At 69.4% G+C, this 17,854-nt stretch overlaps 3 protein-coding genes across 5 annotated transcripts; 2 read left to right on the forward strand and 1 right to left on the reverse strand.

The window, feature by feature from the left end:
* Positions 1–1,792: 1,792 nt before the first annotated feature.
* On the reverse strand, positions 1,793–3,616 carry GADD45B (growth arrest and DNA damage inducible beta). Its single transcript, XM_030032275.1, has 4 exons — positions 3,373–3,616; positions 3,174–3,275; positions 2,621–2,834; positions 1,793–2,483 (listed from the first exon to the last, which is right to left on the reverse strand). The coding sequence occupies exons 1-4, from the start codon at positions 3,408–3,410 to the stop codon at positions 2,370–2,372; spliced, it is 468 nt and encodes a 155-aa protein (XP_029888135.1). The 5' UTR covers positions 3,411–3,616; the 3' UTR covers positions 1,793–2,369.
* A 2,007-nt stretch (positions 3,617–5,623) lies between these two features.
* Positions 5,624–8,427, forward strand: LOC115348871 (cocaine- and amphetamine-regulated transcript protein-like). 3 transcript variants are annotated; one of them, XM_041128096.1, is made up of 6 exons: positions 5,624–5,731; positions 5,819–5,947; positions 6,030–6,115; positions 6,381–7,259; positions 7,910–7,993; positions 8,145–8,427. In XM_041128096.1, the coding sequence occupies exons 4-6, from the start codon at positions 7,128–7,130 to the stop codon at positions 8,250–8,252; spliced, it is 324 nt and encodes a 107-aa protein (XP_040984030.1). In that variant the 5' UTR covers positions 5,624–5,731; positions 5,819–5,947; positions 6,030–6,115; positions 6,381–7,127; the 3' UTR covers positions 8,253–8,427. The 3 variants fall into 3 exon arrangements, 1 of the variants encoding a protein (XP_040984030.1); XR_005933768.1 differs by lacking the exons at positions 7,910–7,993; positions 8,145–8,427 and having other exon boundaries at positions 5,689–5,731; positions 5,864–5,947; positions 6,381–6,628; XR_005933767.1 differs by lacking the exons at positions 7,910–7,993; positions 8,145–8,427 and having other exon boundaries at positions 5,713–5,731; positions 5,844–5,947; positions 6,381–6,628.
* Positions 8,428–9,821: 1,394 nt separating this feature from the next.
* MAP1S (microtubule associated protein 1S) lies at positions 9,822–17,215 on the forward strand. Its single transcript, XM_030032218.1, has 7 exons — positions 9,822–10,022; positions 11,691–11,792; positions 12,453–12,535; positions 12,663–12,803; positions 13,319–16,577; positions 16,726–16,944; positions 17,068–17,215. Exons 1-6 carry the CDS (start codon positions 9,827–9,829, stop codon positions 16,863–16,865), a joined length of 3,921 nt encoding a protein of 1,306 aa, XP_029888078.1. The 5' UTR covers positions 9,822–9,826; the 3' UTR covers positions 16,866–16,944; positions 17,068–17,215.
* Positions 17,216–17,854: the final 639 nt, after the last annotated feature.

Here is a 17,854-nt window from a genome sequence, read left to right on the forward strand (position 1 = left end):
AGCTCATTGCAGGTGTGGCTGGGCAGACCCGGTGGGGCAGGCTGGGTGGTCCTTTACTGTGTGTGTCCCCCCCAGCCCGGCTGCAGGGTGGGGGGGCCATGGTTTGGGGCACCCAGCTCAATCCCATGCATGAGGGGGTGGGGGGTATTGCCCCCACTGAGGGCCTGCCTGGTCCTGTGGGACCCCCCCACACTACATTGGGAGGGGGCACCCACTCCCACAGCCCCAGGGATGTCTCCAGCCTGCGACACTGCGGGTGGCAGAAGGGCTGGGACGGGTCCCCAGCTGCCTCGGTGACCTCAGCTGTCACACTCCCACCACCGTCCCTCTGTGCCTCAGTTTCCCCCTGCAGCCAAAGCCCAAAGGGGGGGGCGCAGGGCACGTTCCCCAAGACGTGAGGCACCCTGGGACAGCCACCAGGTCCCCAGCCAGATGGGACGGTCACTGTGTCCCCAAGCAGGCTGGACACCGTGTCCCAGCCGGACAGGATTGCCTTCCCGGCTCCCTCCCAGCAGCCCGGTGCCGGCCACGGAGCTGGCACAGATCCCGGCCCTCCGCAGATCCCCGTGTCCCGGTGGGATGGGGCGTCCCCGGCCACGTGGCTCGGCCGGGGCAGAATCGGGACCGTCACCCCGGGCTGACACGGGTGCACAGAGTGTGGTGCGCGGCGATGTCACGTGTGCACGCGTGCGTGTACATGCGTGTGCGCGCGTGTGAACCGGGGTGGGTGCAGCGGGGGCGAGCGCGGGTGAGCTCAGGTCAGGGCCTGCTCCGACGCGCCAATGCCGGGACGCTCGGAGCGGGGCTGGCAGCTCCCGTGCCGCACCAGGCCCCGGCACGCACACGCGTGTGCACATGCACGCACACACGTATACACGCGTGTGCACACCTCTGTGCACAGGCAGGTGGCTCCTGCCCCCAGGAGGGGACCTGGGGAGCACCCGGGGGGGGGGGGGTCACCACTGCCCGCAGAGGGGGGACCCCGCACCCCACCATGCCGGGACGGTGGCACGGGGAGGGCGGCCGCTGCACCTGCAGTTCGCTGCCTCAGTTTCCCCTTCATCATCCCTCTCTCCCTGTTCCCAAATCCAGGCACCCACTTTTGCGGGGGGGGCTGTATGTGGGAGAAGAACCCAGGAGTCTGGGCACCCATCTCTGGCAGGGGGGGTGTCCTTTAAGAGCACAGGTGCCCACAGTTTGTGGGGCGGGGAGGGGGCAGGTGTGGGGAGGGTTTATCTGTGCAGGTGGGGTCACACACACACCCCCAGGCTGCAGGAGGAAGAGGCCAGTCAGAGCAGCCCCCCCCCCCCCCCCAGGGCCGTGGGTATCTGCAGCGCTGAGCACTGTGTGAGTCCCAGCTCCCGAGGGGTTTGGGGGGGGGGGTCCGGGCCCCGCGGGCAGTCCCGGTTCCCACGGCCGGGGTGGGGGGCGCCTGGAGGGAGCTGCGGTTTGGCGGGGGGGTTGGTCCCAAAACCCCGGGTCAGCCCTCAGGCTGTGCCTCAGTTTCCCTCGGACACCAGGGCCGTGCATGGGGTCCCCACCATGGGTGGTTTTTTTGTGGAAGGACCCTTTTTTGGAGAAAGGGGGTGTGTGGGGGGCTGTGCATGGGTGGGAAATGCCCCAGCCCTGCCCTGAGGCCCCCCCCCCCCCGCAGAACCCCAGGGGGAGGCTGGGAGCGGAGCCGGTGCCAAGCACAGCCCCGGGGGGGCCCCTCCCCGAAACCCGCCCGGGAGCAGCTGATCCCGCTCCCCGTGGGAACGGCTCCGGCAGAGCAGAGGAAGGCAGACACCCATGACTTCAGACATTTTATTGCAAATAATTATTATTTTCGTAAATCGGTATAAGAATAGACTCTGGAATAGATTCAGATCAGGGTCTCCAAGTGGCTTGAGTGCAAAAACCGACACTGGCAGCGCAGGTCCATCGCTGCAGACGATAATTTATCCCTCGGCAAAAGCAGTTCGTTTGCAAAAATCCGTCCTTCTGCAGTCCTCGCCTCCGCCGAGCCACAGATGCCAAAAAGAAAACAAAACAGTCTCCATCTCTGCCCCGCAGCGCCCATCCTGGGGCTCCTCGGTCCCACGGTCCCCGCGGCCAAGCACAACTCCTCGGCACGGCTCCGGTGCGCTCCGGCCAGCGTCCCACCGGGCTGCCGGCACGGCACGGCCGCGGCTCGCCTCCTTCCCATGCCCACCGGTGCGGCCGGGCTGCTCCTTCCTCGTCTCCGGTTAAAAAGAAAAATAAAATCGGTGGGTGTTTGGGTTTGTGTTTTTTAACTGGCCATTTCTCCTTCTTCTTTCTGTTGTTTTAGTGTTTTTTTTTTTTTCCTCCTCCTTCAGATACAGAGCCGGGCATCAGCCGGAACCGGCTCAGCGTTCCTGCAGACAGACGTATGGCACCCACTGGTTCTTGTCGCGGCTCTCGGCGCAGTAACTGGCCACCTCCGCCAACCCTTGGCTCTTCCAGGCGTCCGTGTGCGGGTTCTGGGAAGCAAAAACACGAGGTTAGTGCCACCGTCGCCCCAAACACGTGGCCCTGAGTGTTTGCGTCCCCCTTCCCGTCCTTGGCGCGATGCCCGGCGTGAATCACGGGGCTGCCGGTGCATCACCGTCCCACTCACCGTGACTAAGAGGCAATGGAGATCGCGGGGCTCGGCGCCCGGCGCGGGTTCGCCCAGGATGGCGGCCAGGCGTTGCATGCCTGAAACGCGCAGTATGTGGATGTCGTTGTCGCAGCAGAAGGCCTGGATGAGGGTGAAGTGGATCTGCAGGGCGATGTCACCTTCATCCTCCTCATCAGTGGCCAACAGGCACAGCACCACGCTGTCCGGGTCCCTGCGGGCGCACGGGGCGTTTAGGGGGTGACCGGACCAGCTCTGGATGGTGCAAACCCCCCCACCCTGGTGCTGTCACACCCGTGGGACACTGACACCCCATGTCACCGGGGCCACCTCCCCGCGTGCAGGGAAGGAATGGGGGACAGACCCCCCACCCACAGCACTGGGGCTGCTCCAGGCAGCCCCCCCCCCCCCCTCCGCAAACCCTTTGCTAACTCCGCTCCTGGCCAAACACCCCCCCCTTCCCCATGCAAACTCTGCTGTCCGGACCCCTCCCGGGACAGAGACCTTGCCTTATACCCACCCTGCTCGGACCGGCCCCCCCCGGGATACTCACACATTCATCAGCTTGGCGGACTCGTAGACCCCCACCGTCAGGCGGTCCTGCCGCTGCGCTGCCACCAGCACCCGCTCCACCGCCTCGCTCACCGCCTGCATCCTACGGGAGGGAGGGGAGGGTAAGAGAACCGGTAAGCAACAGCAACGACAAGGACGATCTCCCCCCTCCCTCCTCCACCTAGGGCCGCCGCACTTACTTGCTGCTGTCGCAAGGCACCAGCTCCTCCAGGGTCATGGTGCAATTGTAATCCGGGGCGGGAGCCCAGGGGCCGCGGGTTCCGCGGGAGGAGAAGGCAAATCCCAAGAGAGATAATCCCGAGAGCGGTGCTGTCGCGGTGCTGTCGCGGTGCTGTCGCGGTGCTGTCGCGGTGCTGTCGCGGTGCTCGGTTCCCACCAGCCGCAGCTGCAGCGCGATCGCTGTGAGCCCCCGCCGCGCCCGGCGTCGCCTTTTATAGGCTCCCGCCACGGGGCGGGGCGTCACGCGGCGCCCCCGCTTCACCTATTGGTTGATCCGGCACAAAAGGACGGGCGGGCGCTGCGGGGATTGGACGCCGCCGGCGGGTCCCACGTGGGGATGAGCGGGTGAGGGAGGAGGGGGAAACCCCCGCCCCGGGGCCGTGCGGGGACCGGGGGCTGCACCGGGGGGGGGGGGGGTCGGTGTGTGCACCGGGGGTGTCCGACTGTGGACCGGGGGCGGCACCGGGGGTTCGTCCATGGACCGGGGGGTCTGTCCGTGCACCGGGGTCTGCAAGGCGGGGGGGGTCTGTCCGTGCACCGGTGGGTCCGACCGTGGACGGGAGGCGGCACCGGGGGGTCTGTCCGTGCACTGGGGGTCGGTCCGTGCACCGGCGTCTGCAAGTGGGGGGGGGCATCTGTCCGTGCACCGGGGCGGCACCGGGGGTCTGTCAGTGCACCGGGGTCTGCTAAGGGGAGGGGGGAGCGGGCGTCTGTCCGTGCACCGGGGGGGGCCGACCGTGGACCGGGGGCGGCACCGGGGGTCTGTCCGTGCACCGGGGTCTGCAAAGGGGGGTGTCTGTCCGTGCACCGGGGACGGCACCGAGGGGGTCCGTCCGTGGACCGGGGCGGGGGGGGGGGGGGGGGTCGGTCCGTGCACCGGGGGCGGCAATTCGTGCACCGGGGGCGCGGGGGAGGCTCGGTCCCTGCACCGGCACTTGTAACGGCGGGGCGGGGGGGGGGGGGTGTCGGGTGTCGGTGCGCTCAAACCCGGGGGAAACGGGGACACGCGCTGGGACCTCCGTGCACCGGGCCGGGGCGGGGGGGGCCGGGCCGAGGTCCGGGGCTGGGGCGGGCGGCGGCTGCCACCTGCCGGGGCTGCCCCGCGGCCTTGCACGCCCGCCGGGCGGCTCTCCCGGCTGCAGGCGCTCCCGCCGCCCACCCACGGTGCCGGTACCCGCCCCCCCCCCCCCCCCCCCCCGCCGGTGTCCCGTCCCCGCCCCGCCGAGAACCGCCGCAACTCGTTGCACCCATGCACACCTCCCTACCAGCAGGGGGCAGGAGAGGCAGCGGCGGCGCTCTGCCCTCCCGCTCGCTGCCCCACTCGCACTGCTCTCTGGGAAGTGTAGTCACGGCGCGCCCCGCCCGCTCCGCAGGGAGGCCGGGGACTACATTACCCAGAGGGCACCGCGCGGGTAGGTAGGCGGGGCGCGGGGAGCTGTGGGCGGGGCGCGGGGCCACGTGTGGGTGCGGGGGTGGTGCCGCCCGCACCGGGCCATGGCCGCGGGTGCCCCGGGGCCGCGGGTGGGCACCGGGGCTGTGGGCGACCGGACCGGGGCTGTGGGCCACCGAACAGGGGCTGGAGGGTCTGGTCTAACCCGGCTCGGGGGGACGGGACCGGCGGCGGGGGGGGGGGGCGGCGGGTCTCTGCGCCCCGGTCCGGCCGGTGTCCGGGATGGGACCGGGATGTTCCGCGGGTGCCCGTGTCTCCGTCCCGCTCCGTGACGTCGCCTTTGCTGCCCGCAGGGTCCCGACCCCGGGACGAGGGGTTCGTCCTCGGGGAAGGGGACGATGCCGGGGGCTGCCCCGTTCCGCTACCCCCGCACCTCCCTCCCCCGGGACCCCCCGGGCGAGGGGTCGGACGGTGACTCCGAGACCCCCACCTCGAGCGTGATCCCCAGCGAGGAGGAGGAGGAGAAGGAGGAAGGCCACCAGGTGAGCAAGCCGTGTACCCAAACCCCCTGGGATTTGGGGTCCACGCTGTCCCCTGTGACCCCAGCACCTGCCTCCCCCCCCCCCCCCAAATCTCCCCGCAGTGGAGGGTGGGCGACGCCTGCGTCACCACCTGGGCAGGGGACGGGCGGTTGTACCCTGCCCACCTGCGGGCGCTGGACCCCGCTGCCGGCACGTGCTTGGTGGAATTCGACGGCTACGGCAACACCGAGGAGCAGGCGCTGGCCGATCTCCTGCCCCCCCCGCCCTGGGGCCTGGGGGTCCCCTGACACCCCGAGGGGTGAGGGTCCCCCCTCATCGTGGGAGCCACCCCCAAGCGCGAGGAGGAGGAAGAGCAAGTGGGTGCCCTGCTCCCCCCCCCCCCCCAAGGTGAGTGCCCGCCATCCCCCCGGCCTTGGGGCACCCCGTGCCCCCCCCCCCCATATCTCCCTAAGGGGCTGCGGGTGCTGCTGGTAGGTGATGCCCCCACCGTGGCCCCCAGCCCCGCTGCACACCCTGCAGGAGGAAGAGGAGGAGGAGGAGAACGCCTTGGCCGCGATGCTGATGGCCTGGTACATGAGCGGGTACCACACCGGCTTCTACGTGGTATGGCGGGGGGGTGAATGGGATGGGCGGGGGGGGAAGGAGAGGGTGTCCCCCCCCGACCCCCCACTCTTCTGTGCCTCAGGGCCTCCAGGAAGGCCGGGCAGAGGCTGCCAAGCCCCCCCTGAGACCAGGCCGCAGGCAGAAGCCCCCACGCAGCTAGGAGGGCAGGTGGGTTTGGGGACGCTCCGGCGTCGGGACCCCCCTCCCCATGCTCCCAGCAGGGCCCTGCTCTCCCATCACCACCCTGCTCAGGGTCGGGGGGAGGCACGGGGGACCTGGGAGGGCTGCGGGACAGCGGGGAACCCCACAGGGATGCTGGGGGACCCCATGGGGACAGTGGGGGACTTGGTGTGGCTGTGGGACATGGGAATGAGGGGGCTGGGATACCCCATCGCCCATTCCCTGCCGCTCACCCGTGTCCGCTCTCCTCCAGCTGGATCCCGTGCCCCGCCGGAGGGGCAGCCGTCGGGCAACGCCGCGCTCCTGCTCTCCCCTCACTTGTGGAGGGATCCCCCCCACGGGGGTCCTGGCTGCAGGGATGGGGGGGAGCAGCCTTTCTCCTCCCTGGCCGGCTCTGCATCAGAGCCCTGGCCCAGGGGGGGCTGCAGCACCCACTTTGTGTCCCCCGCTTTGTCCCCCCCCCCCCCCGTCCCCTCCTTTGGAATAAAGCTGTTTGTGAGACCCGTGTGCCAGCCTGTCTGTGCTGTCCCCGGAGGGACCCTGGGCTCTGCCAGCGCCGCGCCGGCGGGAGAGACGCGCCGGGATGAGCCGCGCCGCAGCCGTGTTTGCTCAGGGAATTGGCAGAGTGGCCTCTGCCTCGCTGTGGGGCTGGGGGGGCTCAGCCCCGGCGGGGGATTCTGCGCCCGCCGGCTCTCGGGCTGCTCCGGCTGGACGTGGCACTGACGTACATCCCGACGGCTCCTTGCCGCCGGCTCAGGGCACGTGTGTCCCAGGGGATACAACTCCCGGGGACGTGTGTCCCCCATCCAGCTTGATGACAGCATCAAGGTTTGGGGGGACACACACGCACCCGCTAAGCGCCCGCTCCCCATCTGCGTCAGCAGGTGTTTGCCCACGCCGGTGACCGTCGGTGGCTGCGGTGGGGCGGCGGAGGGGGTTATAAAGCCGGCTGAGTCGGGCGCATCTGGGAGCATCCGGAGAAGCATCTGGCGCCGGGAGCATGGAAAGCGCCTGGCTCTGCCTGCTCTGCCTGGCCAGCTCCGGCCTCATCCTGCTGGGCTCCACAGAGCCAGTGCTGGGGCTCCAGCCGGCCGAGAGCCTGCCCGGGCAGAGCCAGGAGGAGACGGAGCTGGTAAGGGGCTGGGGAGCGGTGTCTGGGGGGGGACAGGACCCCCAGCAGCCCCGATGTGGCTCTGGGGCACCTTGGGGTGCTCATGCTCCCGTTGCCCCAGTTTGGAGGCTGGTTCTGGCTGTGCCGGGGCGTTGGGGAGGGGGAGACCGAGACCTCGCCACTGGTTTTCTGCTGCTGCTCTTGAGCACTTATCGGGGGGGGGGGGGGTCCTCAAAGCAGCTCCCCCGGGGGCAGCGGGGCCATCCCATGGCATGTGGGAATTTGTAGCTTTTTCCTGGTTTTCCCCCATCCTGCCCCGATGGGCTGCCCTGGCTCAAGCGTGGTGAAGGGCGATGCTGTGCTGGGTGGGAGCAGGTGGTGGGTGCCAGGGAGGGGACGCGGGGCTGCACCCAGGGGGGTGGGATGCACCCTACCACTCCAAGCCCCCTGATCCTGCCCCAGCCCTGATTCTGCCCCCCCCCGGCAGGGACTGAGCCTGAGCCAGGCGCAGGGGGTCTGGAGCGGTGATTGCACCCCAGGGTGCAACCTGTGGGACCGGGTGCTGTTCATGGGTGGGACAGGATCTGGCACCAGCATCCTGGGGGGCTCGGGGTGATGCGGATCCAGAGCCCCCGGGGGGGCTCGGGCTGACAGGGTGCTGTCTGCGGCAGGTCGAGGCGCTGCAGGAGGTGCTGGAGAAGCTGGGGAGCAGGGAGCTGCCGGCGGTGGAGAAGAGGCTGAGCTGGGTGCCCTTGGTACGGCCGGGGCTGGGGGGTGGTGGGTGCTCAGCCCTGGGTGCTCAGGCTGGCACCGGAGCTGGACCCTTTGGGTGCTGGTCGTGGGGGGGTCCAGCCCTGGGGGGTCTGGGCTGGCCGAGCTCCAGGGCTGACGGGTGCTGTCCCGCAGTGCGAGCCTGGGGACCCCTGCGCGGTGCGGAGGGGGGCACGCATCGGGAAGCTCTGCAGCTGCCCCCGCGGCACCGCCTGCAACTTGTTCATCCTCAAGTGCTCCTAAGGGATCAAGGACACCGGGGGCACCACCAGCCGCCGGGATGCTGCTGGCCCAGGCTGTGCCCCATGCAGCGGAGGGGCAGCCGTGGGCCCCCGGCCCCCTCCCCGCACCGGGACATGCCTGGATGTGCCCGTACAGCACCCTTGGGTGCCCTGGCCCGTGGGGCTGTGGGTGTCCAGGGCCAGAGTCACATTAAACGACTTGGATTCATGCCTGCTGCCTGCTCCTTGGGGGATTCTGGGGGGGGCAGCACCCTTCTGCTGCTGGGCACGGGTCCTGGGGTGCTGGGCAGGGTGGGTGGGTGGGTGTCCCATCCTGCTGCAGGTCTGTGTAGGGCATCCGAGGCTGGGGTGGGATGTGTGGGAGGGGGGGACATTGCCGGGGTGGGCTGGGGACCGAGGGCTGGGCCCGGGGGGGCTCTTGTGGTCACGGCCCCGGTTATTCCTGATCCGCCAGAGGCTGATGGGTGGAGAAGCAGTTTGGGAAGAGAGGCTGAGGGCAGGAGGACGTGAGGGGCCTACATGGACCAGCCCCCCCATCCTGCGCCGTATGTAGCACGTCGCCCAGGCCCTGCGCTGCATCGCACCGCACAGCCCAGGCTGGCCCGCGGCCGCTCGGTCCCGCAGCCGTTGCACTGCGGTCCCTGCACAGCCCCTGCGCTGCGCCCCGCTGCGCTGCACCCCCGGGCACGACACGGCCTTGCGCTGCACAGCCTCAGTACTGCGCTGTGCACCCCGGTACTGTGCTGTGCACCCCAGTACTGCACTGTGCCCACCAGTACTGTGCTCTGCACACCAGCACTGCGCTATGCGCACCAGTACTGTGCTGTGCACCCCAGTACTGCACTGTGCACACCAGTACTGTTCTGTGCACCCCGGCACTGCACTATGCGCACCAGTACTGCGCTGTGCACCCCAGTATTGTGCTGTGCATCCCAGTATTGTGCTGTGCACCCCAGTACTGTGCTCTGCACACCAGTACTGTGCTGTGCACCCTGGTACTGCACTGTGCACACCAGTACTGTGCTGTGCACCCCAGTATTGTGCTGTGCACCCCGGTACTGCGTTCTGCACCCCAGTACTGCACTGCGCACCCTGGTACTGCGCTCTACACCCCAGCACTGCGCTATGCGCGCCAGTACTGTCCTGTGCACCCCAGTATTGTGCTGTGCACCCCGGTACTGCGTTCTGCACCCCAGTACTGTGCTGTGCACCCCGGTACTGCAGCGCGCACACCGGTACTGCGCTGTGCACCCCAGTATTGCTCTGTGCACCCCGGTACTGCGCTCTGCACCCCGGTGCCGCATCACCCGGTGCGGCCTGCACCCCCCCCTCCTTGCCCTGCCCTGCCCCGCCCTGAGCTGGCGACCGGACCCCACGCCCGGCGGCCCCACCCCGCCGTTGCCCCTTTAAGACCGCCGCCGCCACCGCCCCCTCCCCTCCCCTCCCTTTCGCCGCCGCTATCCCCCATTGGCCGGCGGTGACATCAGTGGTGGCGGGGGCGGTGGCTTGGGGGCGGTGACGCGGCGGGGGCGTGGCCGCGGCCCGGCGCGGCGCGGCGGGCGGGGGGCGCCGAAGATGGCGGCGGCGGCGGCGGTGCGGGCCGCGGGGGCTGCGGAGGGAGCGGGCCGGGCGGTGTCGGCGGCGACGGCGATTCCGGTTCCTCCTCCCGGCCCCGCCGCGGGACCGCGCCGTTACTCGCTACTGGCCATCGTGGGCGGCGGCTGCCACCGGCCCGGCCTGCTGGCCGCCGCGCTGCAGCAGCTGGAGCGAGGTGAGCCCGCGGCTGGCGGGGCGCGGTGGCGGCCGCGGTGGTCCCGGTGCTGCCCCGGTGTCGGGGCCCGCGGGACTGGCCCTCACCCGTGCATGATGCTCTGGGCTCTGCCCTTCTCCTGCCTCGGATCCGCCCACACCGGAGCTACCCCGGGGTCTGAAACCCCCCCGCCCCGGTCCCCGGCGTCTGACCCCCCCCCCGGGCCCTCCCGGTTCCCCCCCTCCTGCCCCAGGTCTCCAGGATCTGGACCCCCAAGCTCTGGTCCCTCCCCAGCCCCAGATCCCCCAAGATTTGCCCCCCAGGATCTGCCCCATCTCCTGCCCCAGACCCCCTAGGATCTGCCCCCCAGGATCTGCCCCCTCTCCTGCCCCAGACCCCCAGGATCTGCCCCCTCTCCTGCCCCAGACCCCCAGGATCTGCCTCATCTCCTGCCCCAGACCCTCAGGATCTGTCTCCCCCGCTCAAGTGCTGCTGCCCCCCCCCCGCCCCCATGACCTGCCCCCCTGGACCTCAGGGATCTGCCCCCTCTCCCCTGGGGTCTGTCCCCAGGCTCTGGGGCTGCGGGTGGACCCCTGAGACCTGTCCCCTCCCCTTGTCACCGCCTGGGACCTTGGCCCACGCAGTTGCAGGGGCCAGAGGCTGGGCTGGGGGGGGGATGCTGGGCTCACCCGAGGCAGGGGGCCATGCTGCAGGGACCCCCTTCAGCCCCTGCTCCCATCTCGCGTTCCTGGCCCTCCCTGAGCTGTGGCTGGAGCTGGGGGGGGCCTCAGGCCATGGCATCGGAGCAGCCCTGCGCTGGAGCAGGTCCCCCAAATCACGGGGGACACACACACATGTTGCCACAACTGCCCCATCGTGTGTCCCCCCCACCCCACACTCGTGGGACCCAGCGCCCTACGAGGGCAGGACTGAACCCTGCCGGCCCCAAGCAGCAAAACCGCCCAAAAACGGCCCCAGCTTTCGCCCGGCGCCTTGTGCAAAATTTGTGCAACCCCCCCAGGGCCGCCTTGCGCCGAGGCCCGGCCGTCTTACGCCATCGTCCGCCGGTTTGCCGGGCCGTTAGCGGGGAGCGGTTGCGGCCACGCTGGTCGGCTGCTGTGGTGGGGGTCTGGCAGCCTCCCCGCAAATCCCCCTGGGGGGGTCCTGAAGGGGTTGTGGGTGTTTTGGGGCTGCGCCTTGGGGGTTCCTGACCCTGCTCTGGGAGCTGGGAGCACCCACATCGGTGCCGGCGGGAGCACCCTGTGTGCCGAATTCTCCGGCACCGTTAATTCCTTTAATTGCCGCCTTTGAAGAGGTGCCAGCAAGGTGCGCCCATCGCCCCGGGGGCCGGGGTTTTGGGTTGGCAGAGCTGGTGCCGCCGTGAGTCACCGCGCAAGGTGCTCGCCCGCCGGGCAGCCGATCGATGCATCGGCCTCGTGCCGGGGTCCGGCTGGGCTTGGGGACCCACTGGGGTCACCCCAAAAGCCACTGGGCTGGCACGGCTGTGTCTTGGGGCAAGGTAAGAGGGGGTACCAGGGTGCATGGGGGGGGATACAGTCCCCACCATGCTGCTTCTTGCATAAACCATTGTCATGTGGGTGCTGCGGTGTCGGGGCATGGTGCCGGTGGGTGCTATTGGGGCTGACCCCCTAGCCCCCCGCTATTTTTGTGTTCCCCTGCTCTCTAAAGGAATCCGCTCTTGGGACATCGACCTCTCTTCCTGCAACTTGGATGAGCAGCTGAAGCTCTTCGTGTCCCGTCACTCAGCCACTTTCTCCAGCATCGTGAAAGGTAAAAGAGGGGGGCACGCACCCCCCCCCAGCTGGTATTTAATTTGTGGGGTGTGGGAAAACCCCCCCACTACAGCCGGGGGGGCGGCGGGGAGGGGGGCCGGTGGGGAGGGACTCGCACGGATCCGTGCGAGTCCCTCCCCACCGGCCCCCCTCCCCGCCGCCCCCCCGGCCATTGCAGGAACAGGCTTTGCTTTGTGGCCCCCCCCACCGCCGCCACGGCCAAGCCCCGTGATCCCCCATGTGAGAAACTGCTTCCTTCGCCCATTCTGGGGCGGGATGTGATTTCCCACGGAAAGAAGGGAAAGAAGATGGAGCCAGGGATGCTGGGGCTGCTCCGGTGCCTGTTCCGTGCGGCGGTGCTTGGTGGGGGGGCATAAGGTGCTCCCTCAGCCTGACCCCCCAGCTTTTTCCTCCCCTCCCTGCGGCAGGAAGGACACGGGAAATGTGTCCTTCGGCTCAGCGGATCCGCTGGCCTCCGCGGTGTCCGGGATTGGGATGGTGGCTGTCCCTCTTCCGCGGGGGAAGTGGGCAGGCGCTGGCCCTGCTGCCGTGTGTCGTCGTGTCCCCCTCCCAATCCCATCCCCACGGGACGAGGCCAAACTGGGGTGCAGCCCCATCGTTTTGGGGAGGGCGGGTGTCAGCCCTTGGCTCCCTGCAGGTCAGCGGACCCTCCACCACCGGGGAGATGTGCTGGAGACCCTGGTGCTGCTCAACCCTTCCGACAAGTCCCTGTGTGACGAGGTGAGCTGGAGGGGGGCCGGGGGACGTGGCCGTGGCCCCTTCAGAGCCGCTGGCAGGGGGGTGCCATGGCATGGAGCCCGCTGGCATCCTCATGTTCCCTCCGTCCTCGTGTCCCTTCCGTCCTCAGCTGCGAAACCTCATCACGGATGTGTCGCAGCACAAGCTGCTGGTGTTCGCGGGGCCCTGCGTGGAGGAGACGGGGGAGCTGATGCTGCAGACGGGCTGCTTCTCCCTGCGGGACTTCATCCAGATCTTCACGGACAAGGAGGTGCGGTGCTGGGGACCCCCAGAAAGGAGCTGCCTGCTCTCGCCGGCTCCCAGGCCTGGCTGCCGATGAGCAGGGAATGGGGGGGGGGGGGCCGTGGGCCGGCGCTGCCGGAGCGACTGTCTGCTCACGTTCTCCGGCGTCTCGGCGGGGAGCTGGGCATGGCGGCAGCGCGAGCGGGAGGCTGGCCCAGCTGTCTGCTCCGCAGGCAGCCGCGCCGGCACATCCCTCCCGCCACAGGGCTTGGGGAGGGGGGGGAGATCGGCCGCATCCCGGCCCTGAGCTGCAGCTTGGGGGGGGGGGGTGTGAATCGGGGACCGGCCCCCCCACTCCGGGCATTGTGCCAGCGGCCAGCACCAGGTATGGGGAGTGGGATGGGGCTGCGGGAGCCCCTGGGGAAGGGGTGCCCTGTGCTTGCCGGGGGGGGGGGCTGAGGCAGGGCACCCCCAGGCTGCCACGTCTCTGGCCCTGGGTGCTCTGTCCCACCTGAAGCTCTGGCTGTCCCTGTCCCCTCGCAGGTAGGGGAGATCCTGAGCTCCGCAGACCCCTCGGCCAAGGCCAGGCTGACCATCAGCTGCCCCGACTTTGGGGAGTGGAGGGACTCGGGTTTGGACCACCACAACCTCCAGGACTTTATCGAGCTGCGCTACAACCCGGGCTGCATCCTGCCGGAGATGGAGGGGCTGGAGGAGTTCATGGAGTACCTCTCGGAGTCGCTGGAGCCCCAGTCCCCCTTTGACCTCCTTGAGCCCCCCACCATGGTCGGCTTCCTCAAACTCTCCAAGCCCTGCTGCTATATCTTCCCGGGCGGGAGAGGGGACTCGGCTTTCTTTGCCGTCAACGGCTTCAACGTTCTGGTCAACGGAGGCTCCAACCCCAAGTCATCCTTTTGGAAGCTGGTCCGGCACCTGGACCGCATCGACTCCATCCTGGTGACGCACGCGGGCACGGACAGCCTGCCCGGCGTCAACAGCCTGCTGCAGAGAAAGCTGGCCGAGCTGGAGGAGGATCCGTCCCAAGGCTCGCAGGGCAACGGGGACTGGGCAAAGAACCTCATCTCCCCAGAACTGGGTGTCGTTTTCCTCAACGCCTCCGAGAAGCTGAAGGACATCGAGGGCAACTCCCGGGTGCTGAAGAGCTGCGATGAGGCTGCCCTGACCCTGCACTACCTGGAGAAGTTGGGCATCCGTCCCAACCCACTGGCCCGGGACAGCGGACCCCGCGCGGAACCCACCGTCCTCTTCCAGAAGATGGGAGTGGGCCGCTTGGACATGTACGTCCTGAACCCCGTGAAAGGCACCAAGGAGCTGGAGTTTCTCCTGCAGCAATGGTCGGGCAACAGCTACCCCAAGGAGCAGGATTTGCCCCTGCAGTGCCTGACCTCCGTCTGCGCCCTGCTCGTCTGGCACCCCGTCAGCCCCTCCGAGAAGATCATCCGGGTCCTCTTCCCCGGCTGCACCCCCCAGGGCCGCATCCTGGAGGGGCTGGAGAAGGTGAAGCACCTGGAGTTCCTCAAGCATCCGGTGGTCACCAAGAATGACTTGAAGGGGCCGTCCGTGCCCCAACCCGAGAAACCGCTCAAGCAGAGGAGGGCAGAGAGCAAGGAGAGCCTGAAGTCGGCTTCCAAGCTCAGCTTGGTGGACACCGGCGCACCGGCGCTGAAGGAGAAGGCTCCATCAAAGGTGGAGAGGAAGGACATGAAGGCAGGGACCAAGGAGAAGCCAAAATCCCTGGGGGAGACGGCCAGGGCGGGGTCGGAAGAGGAGAAAGCCAAGGATGCTCGGGCCAAGCTGGACTCTTCGATGGAGAAGCTGAAGGTGGACGCAAAGCCAAAGCCAAGCAAGGAGAAAGCGGTGCCCAAGAAGGAGCCTGTCCCCCGGAAAGAGGAGAAGAAGCCGCTGAAGAAGGACGAGGGGGCCGAGGCGAAGGGGGAGGCCAAGAAGGAGGTGAAGGTGGTGAAGAAGGAGGTGAAGGCTGAGACGCTGCGGAAGGATGCGAAGGAGAGCAAGGCAGAGGCCAAGACTCCTGCCAAGACCCTGGTCCGGAAAACGCCGGTCCCGGAGACCCGCAAACTCCCGGCCAAGGCCGGCAGCATCAAGAAACCCCCCCTCAAGAAGGAGCCAGAGAAGCCCAAGGCCAAAGCCCCCCGGGAGGCAGGAGGCAGGAAGGAGCCGGGGACATCGGACGGCTCCAAGTCCTCCTCCCCTGAGGACATGCTGCCGGAGGCCGAGCGGGGCCGGGGGGCCGCCTCGCCGGGGGCCAGCGGGAGGAGGAGGAAGGAGGAATCGACGGACGAGGGCATCACCACGGCCGAGAGCGAGCTGGAGCCCTCGCCGCTGGAGAACGGGGGGGCTGGGGAGCCGGCGGGACCCGGGGACTCATCCTGCCTGGAAAATGGCCTGGAGGACCCCGACAGCCCCCAGCGTTTCCGCTACCTGGAGAGCAGCCCTTTGAGAGCCGTCTGTCCCCCCTCGCCCCTGGCCAAGACCCCCAAGAGCGACCGCAGCGTCAACTTCGACCTGACGCCCACCGGGATGCTCAACCACGGCCCCGAGGGCGGCGAGGATGCCTGCGGCAGCTCCGAGGAGAAAACCCTGGAGATGATGTCTCCAGCCAGCTCGGGGCCGGCCAGCGCCGGGCACACTCCCTTCCACCAGTCACCAGTGGACGATGGCACGGAGGAGCCGGGCGCCGGCACCAACCGGCCCCCAAACCCTTGGCCGCCGGCCGGGGGCAAAGCCTCGCAGGACGGCTCCGGCTCCTCGCAGGAGAAGCAGGCGGGCTGCCTCTCCCTCAGCCCCTTCAAGGACGACGTCCCCGACGTGTCCCCCACCGTCACCACCCCCTCGCTGCCGGCCGAGGTGGGCTCCCCGCATTCCACCGAGGTGGACGAGTCGCTCTCGGTCTCCTTCGAGCAGGTCCTGCCACCCGTCAGCGAGTCCCCACCGGAGGAGGGCAGGCGGTCCCGGGGGACCGGGGGGACGCCGGAGCCGGAGGCCACCAAAGGCGGGTTGTCGCTGCCGCTGCGGCCGTGCCACCACCCGCCGCGGGCCGACGGTGACGCGGTGACGCGGCCCGGTCGCCGCTCCGACTCGCCCCACGACGTGGACCTCTGCTTGGTGTCACCCTGCGAGTTCGAGCATCCCAAATCGGAGCGGTCGCCTTCGGCCGCCGCCAGCCCCCGGGAGCTGTCGGACAGCGACCCGTCGCAGGAGCTGGTGCAGCGCCGGGGCCGGCCCTGCCAGCCGGTGGGCGAGACGCCCCCCACCTCCGTCAGCGAGTCGCTGCCCACCCTCTCCGACTCCGACGTCCCTCCGGCCACCGAGGACTGCCCCTCCATCCTGGCCGACGGGCTGGAGTCGGACGAGGACTCGGAGCAGCCCACCCGCGGCACGGCCAGGGCCCGTGACCCACTGCCGGCCCCCATGAAGGACCCCTGCCCCATCCCCGCCCAGCCCGGTATCTGCATGGTGGACCCCGAGGCGCTGCCGGCCGAGCAGACCCGCGCCGGGAAGAAGGAGCCCCCCGGAAAGGTGAAGAGGACCCCGTCCCGTGTGGGCTCGGCACCCGCTGCTTCAAGGGCTGAGCCCCCCCGGCACCCCACCTCGACCCCCAAGGCCAGGGGCCCCGCCAGCTCGGCCCGTGACGCTGGGGACAAAGCCAGGCTGTCCCTTGGGGACAAGAAGGGACCCTCCGGCGGGGACACCCGCACCCTGGGGACCACCCGCGGCGCTGGAGCCCGGCCGCTGGCGGGAGCTGGCAGGGCATCGCCGGCAGGTACGGGGCTGGGGTGGGACGTGGGCGCTGCCGGCTCCGGTGTCCCCGTGCCGGAGCAGCTCGGAGGCACCGCTGGTGCCGTGCAATGGTTTTGGGGGGGGGGGTTTTGGGGCTGCCGCTCACAGCTCCCGTGCTCCTGTGCTGGCAGGCACACGGGCTGCGGCCCCCCCCCGGCCCCCCCGTCTACGTGGACCTGGCGTACCTGCCCGGCTCCTGGAGCGCCCGGACGGTGGACGAGGAGTTTTTCCGGCGCGTCCGTTCCCTCTGCTACGTGGTCAGCGGCGATGACCACCTGAAGGAGGGCGTCCTGCGGTCCCTCCTCGACGCCCTGCTTGCCGGCAAGCACCAGTGGGGCACCGACATCCAGGTGAGACACCCCCCCCCCCTTTGCTCCCCGGATACCTGGAGCGGTGGGATCAGCCCCTTCCCGGTACTGGGGGGGTGTGGGGGTGTGGGTCGTGGTGATGCGATGCGGTGGGTGTCTTTGCAGGTGACCTTGATCCCCACCTTTGACTCGCTGGTGATGCACGAGTGGTACCAGGAGACCCATGACCGGCAGCAGGAGCTGGGCATCACGGTGCTGGGCAGCAACAGCACCGTGGCCATGCAGGATGAGACCTTCCCTGCCTGCAAGGTGGAGTTCTGAAAGGGGGGGGGGGGCTGCGGCGTGGCCTTCATCCCCACCCTCCTCTGCCTCCGTCAGCCCCCCCCTCTCCCTCCCTCCGCACCCAGTGACTCGGGGCTGCGCCAGCCCCCGGCTACTGTGGCTCGGAGGGGAGGGAGAGGGGGTTCTGCTAGGGGGGGGAGATGGGGTCATTCTCCCCCCCCCCCAGGACTGGTAGGGGCTGTCTGGGGACCCCGAGCCCACAGCACCCACACGCCGCACCCTCACACGCCGCGTGGTTCCCGCATGCCCACGCCGGAGCCGTGCACTCCTCGCTCTGCACCCACCGCCGTCTTGGGGAGGGGGGAATGGTGAGGGACCAACCAGGGACAGGGTGACCACCCTGCCTTTTGGGGGGGGGGCGGGATCTGTCCCCCCCCTACATCCAGCAGCGGTGCTGAGCCGTTTCCCTGGGAGGAGGCAGCGAGCCCCAGCTGTGCTCGATTTAACAGGGTAAATTTTGTTGTTTGCTGTTCCTACCCCCTCCCTGGACAAGCCACTACTGCCAACCCCCCCCCACCCAGTACCCGCAGCCCTGGCCCTCAGGGCGGGGGGGGGGGGGGGGGTCACCTTCCTGGGGGGCACAGGGCTGGTGGGACAGTCTTGGCCACCC

Source organism: Aquila chrysaetos, chromosome 12, assembly GCF_900496995.4.
Source record: "Aquila chrysaetos chrysaetos chromosome 12, bAquChr1.4, whole genome shotgun sequence".
In the NCBI taxonomy this organism is placed as follows: domain Eukaryota; kingdom Metazoa; phylum Chordata; class Aves; order Accipitriformes; family Accipitridae; genus Aquila; species Aquila chrysaetos.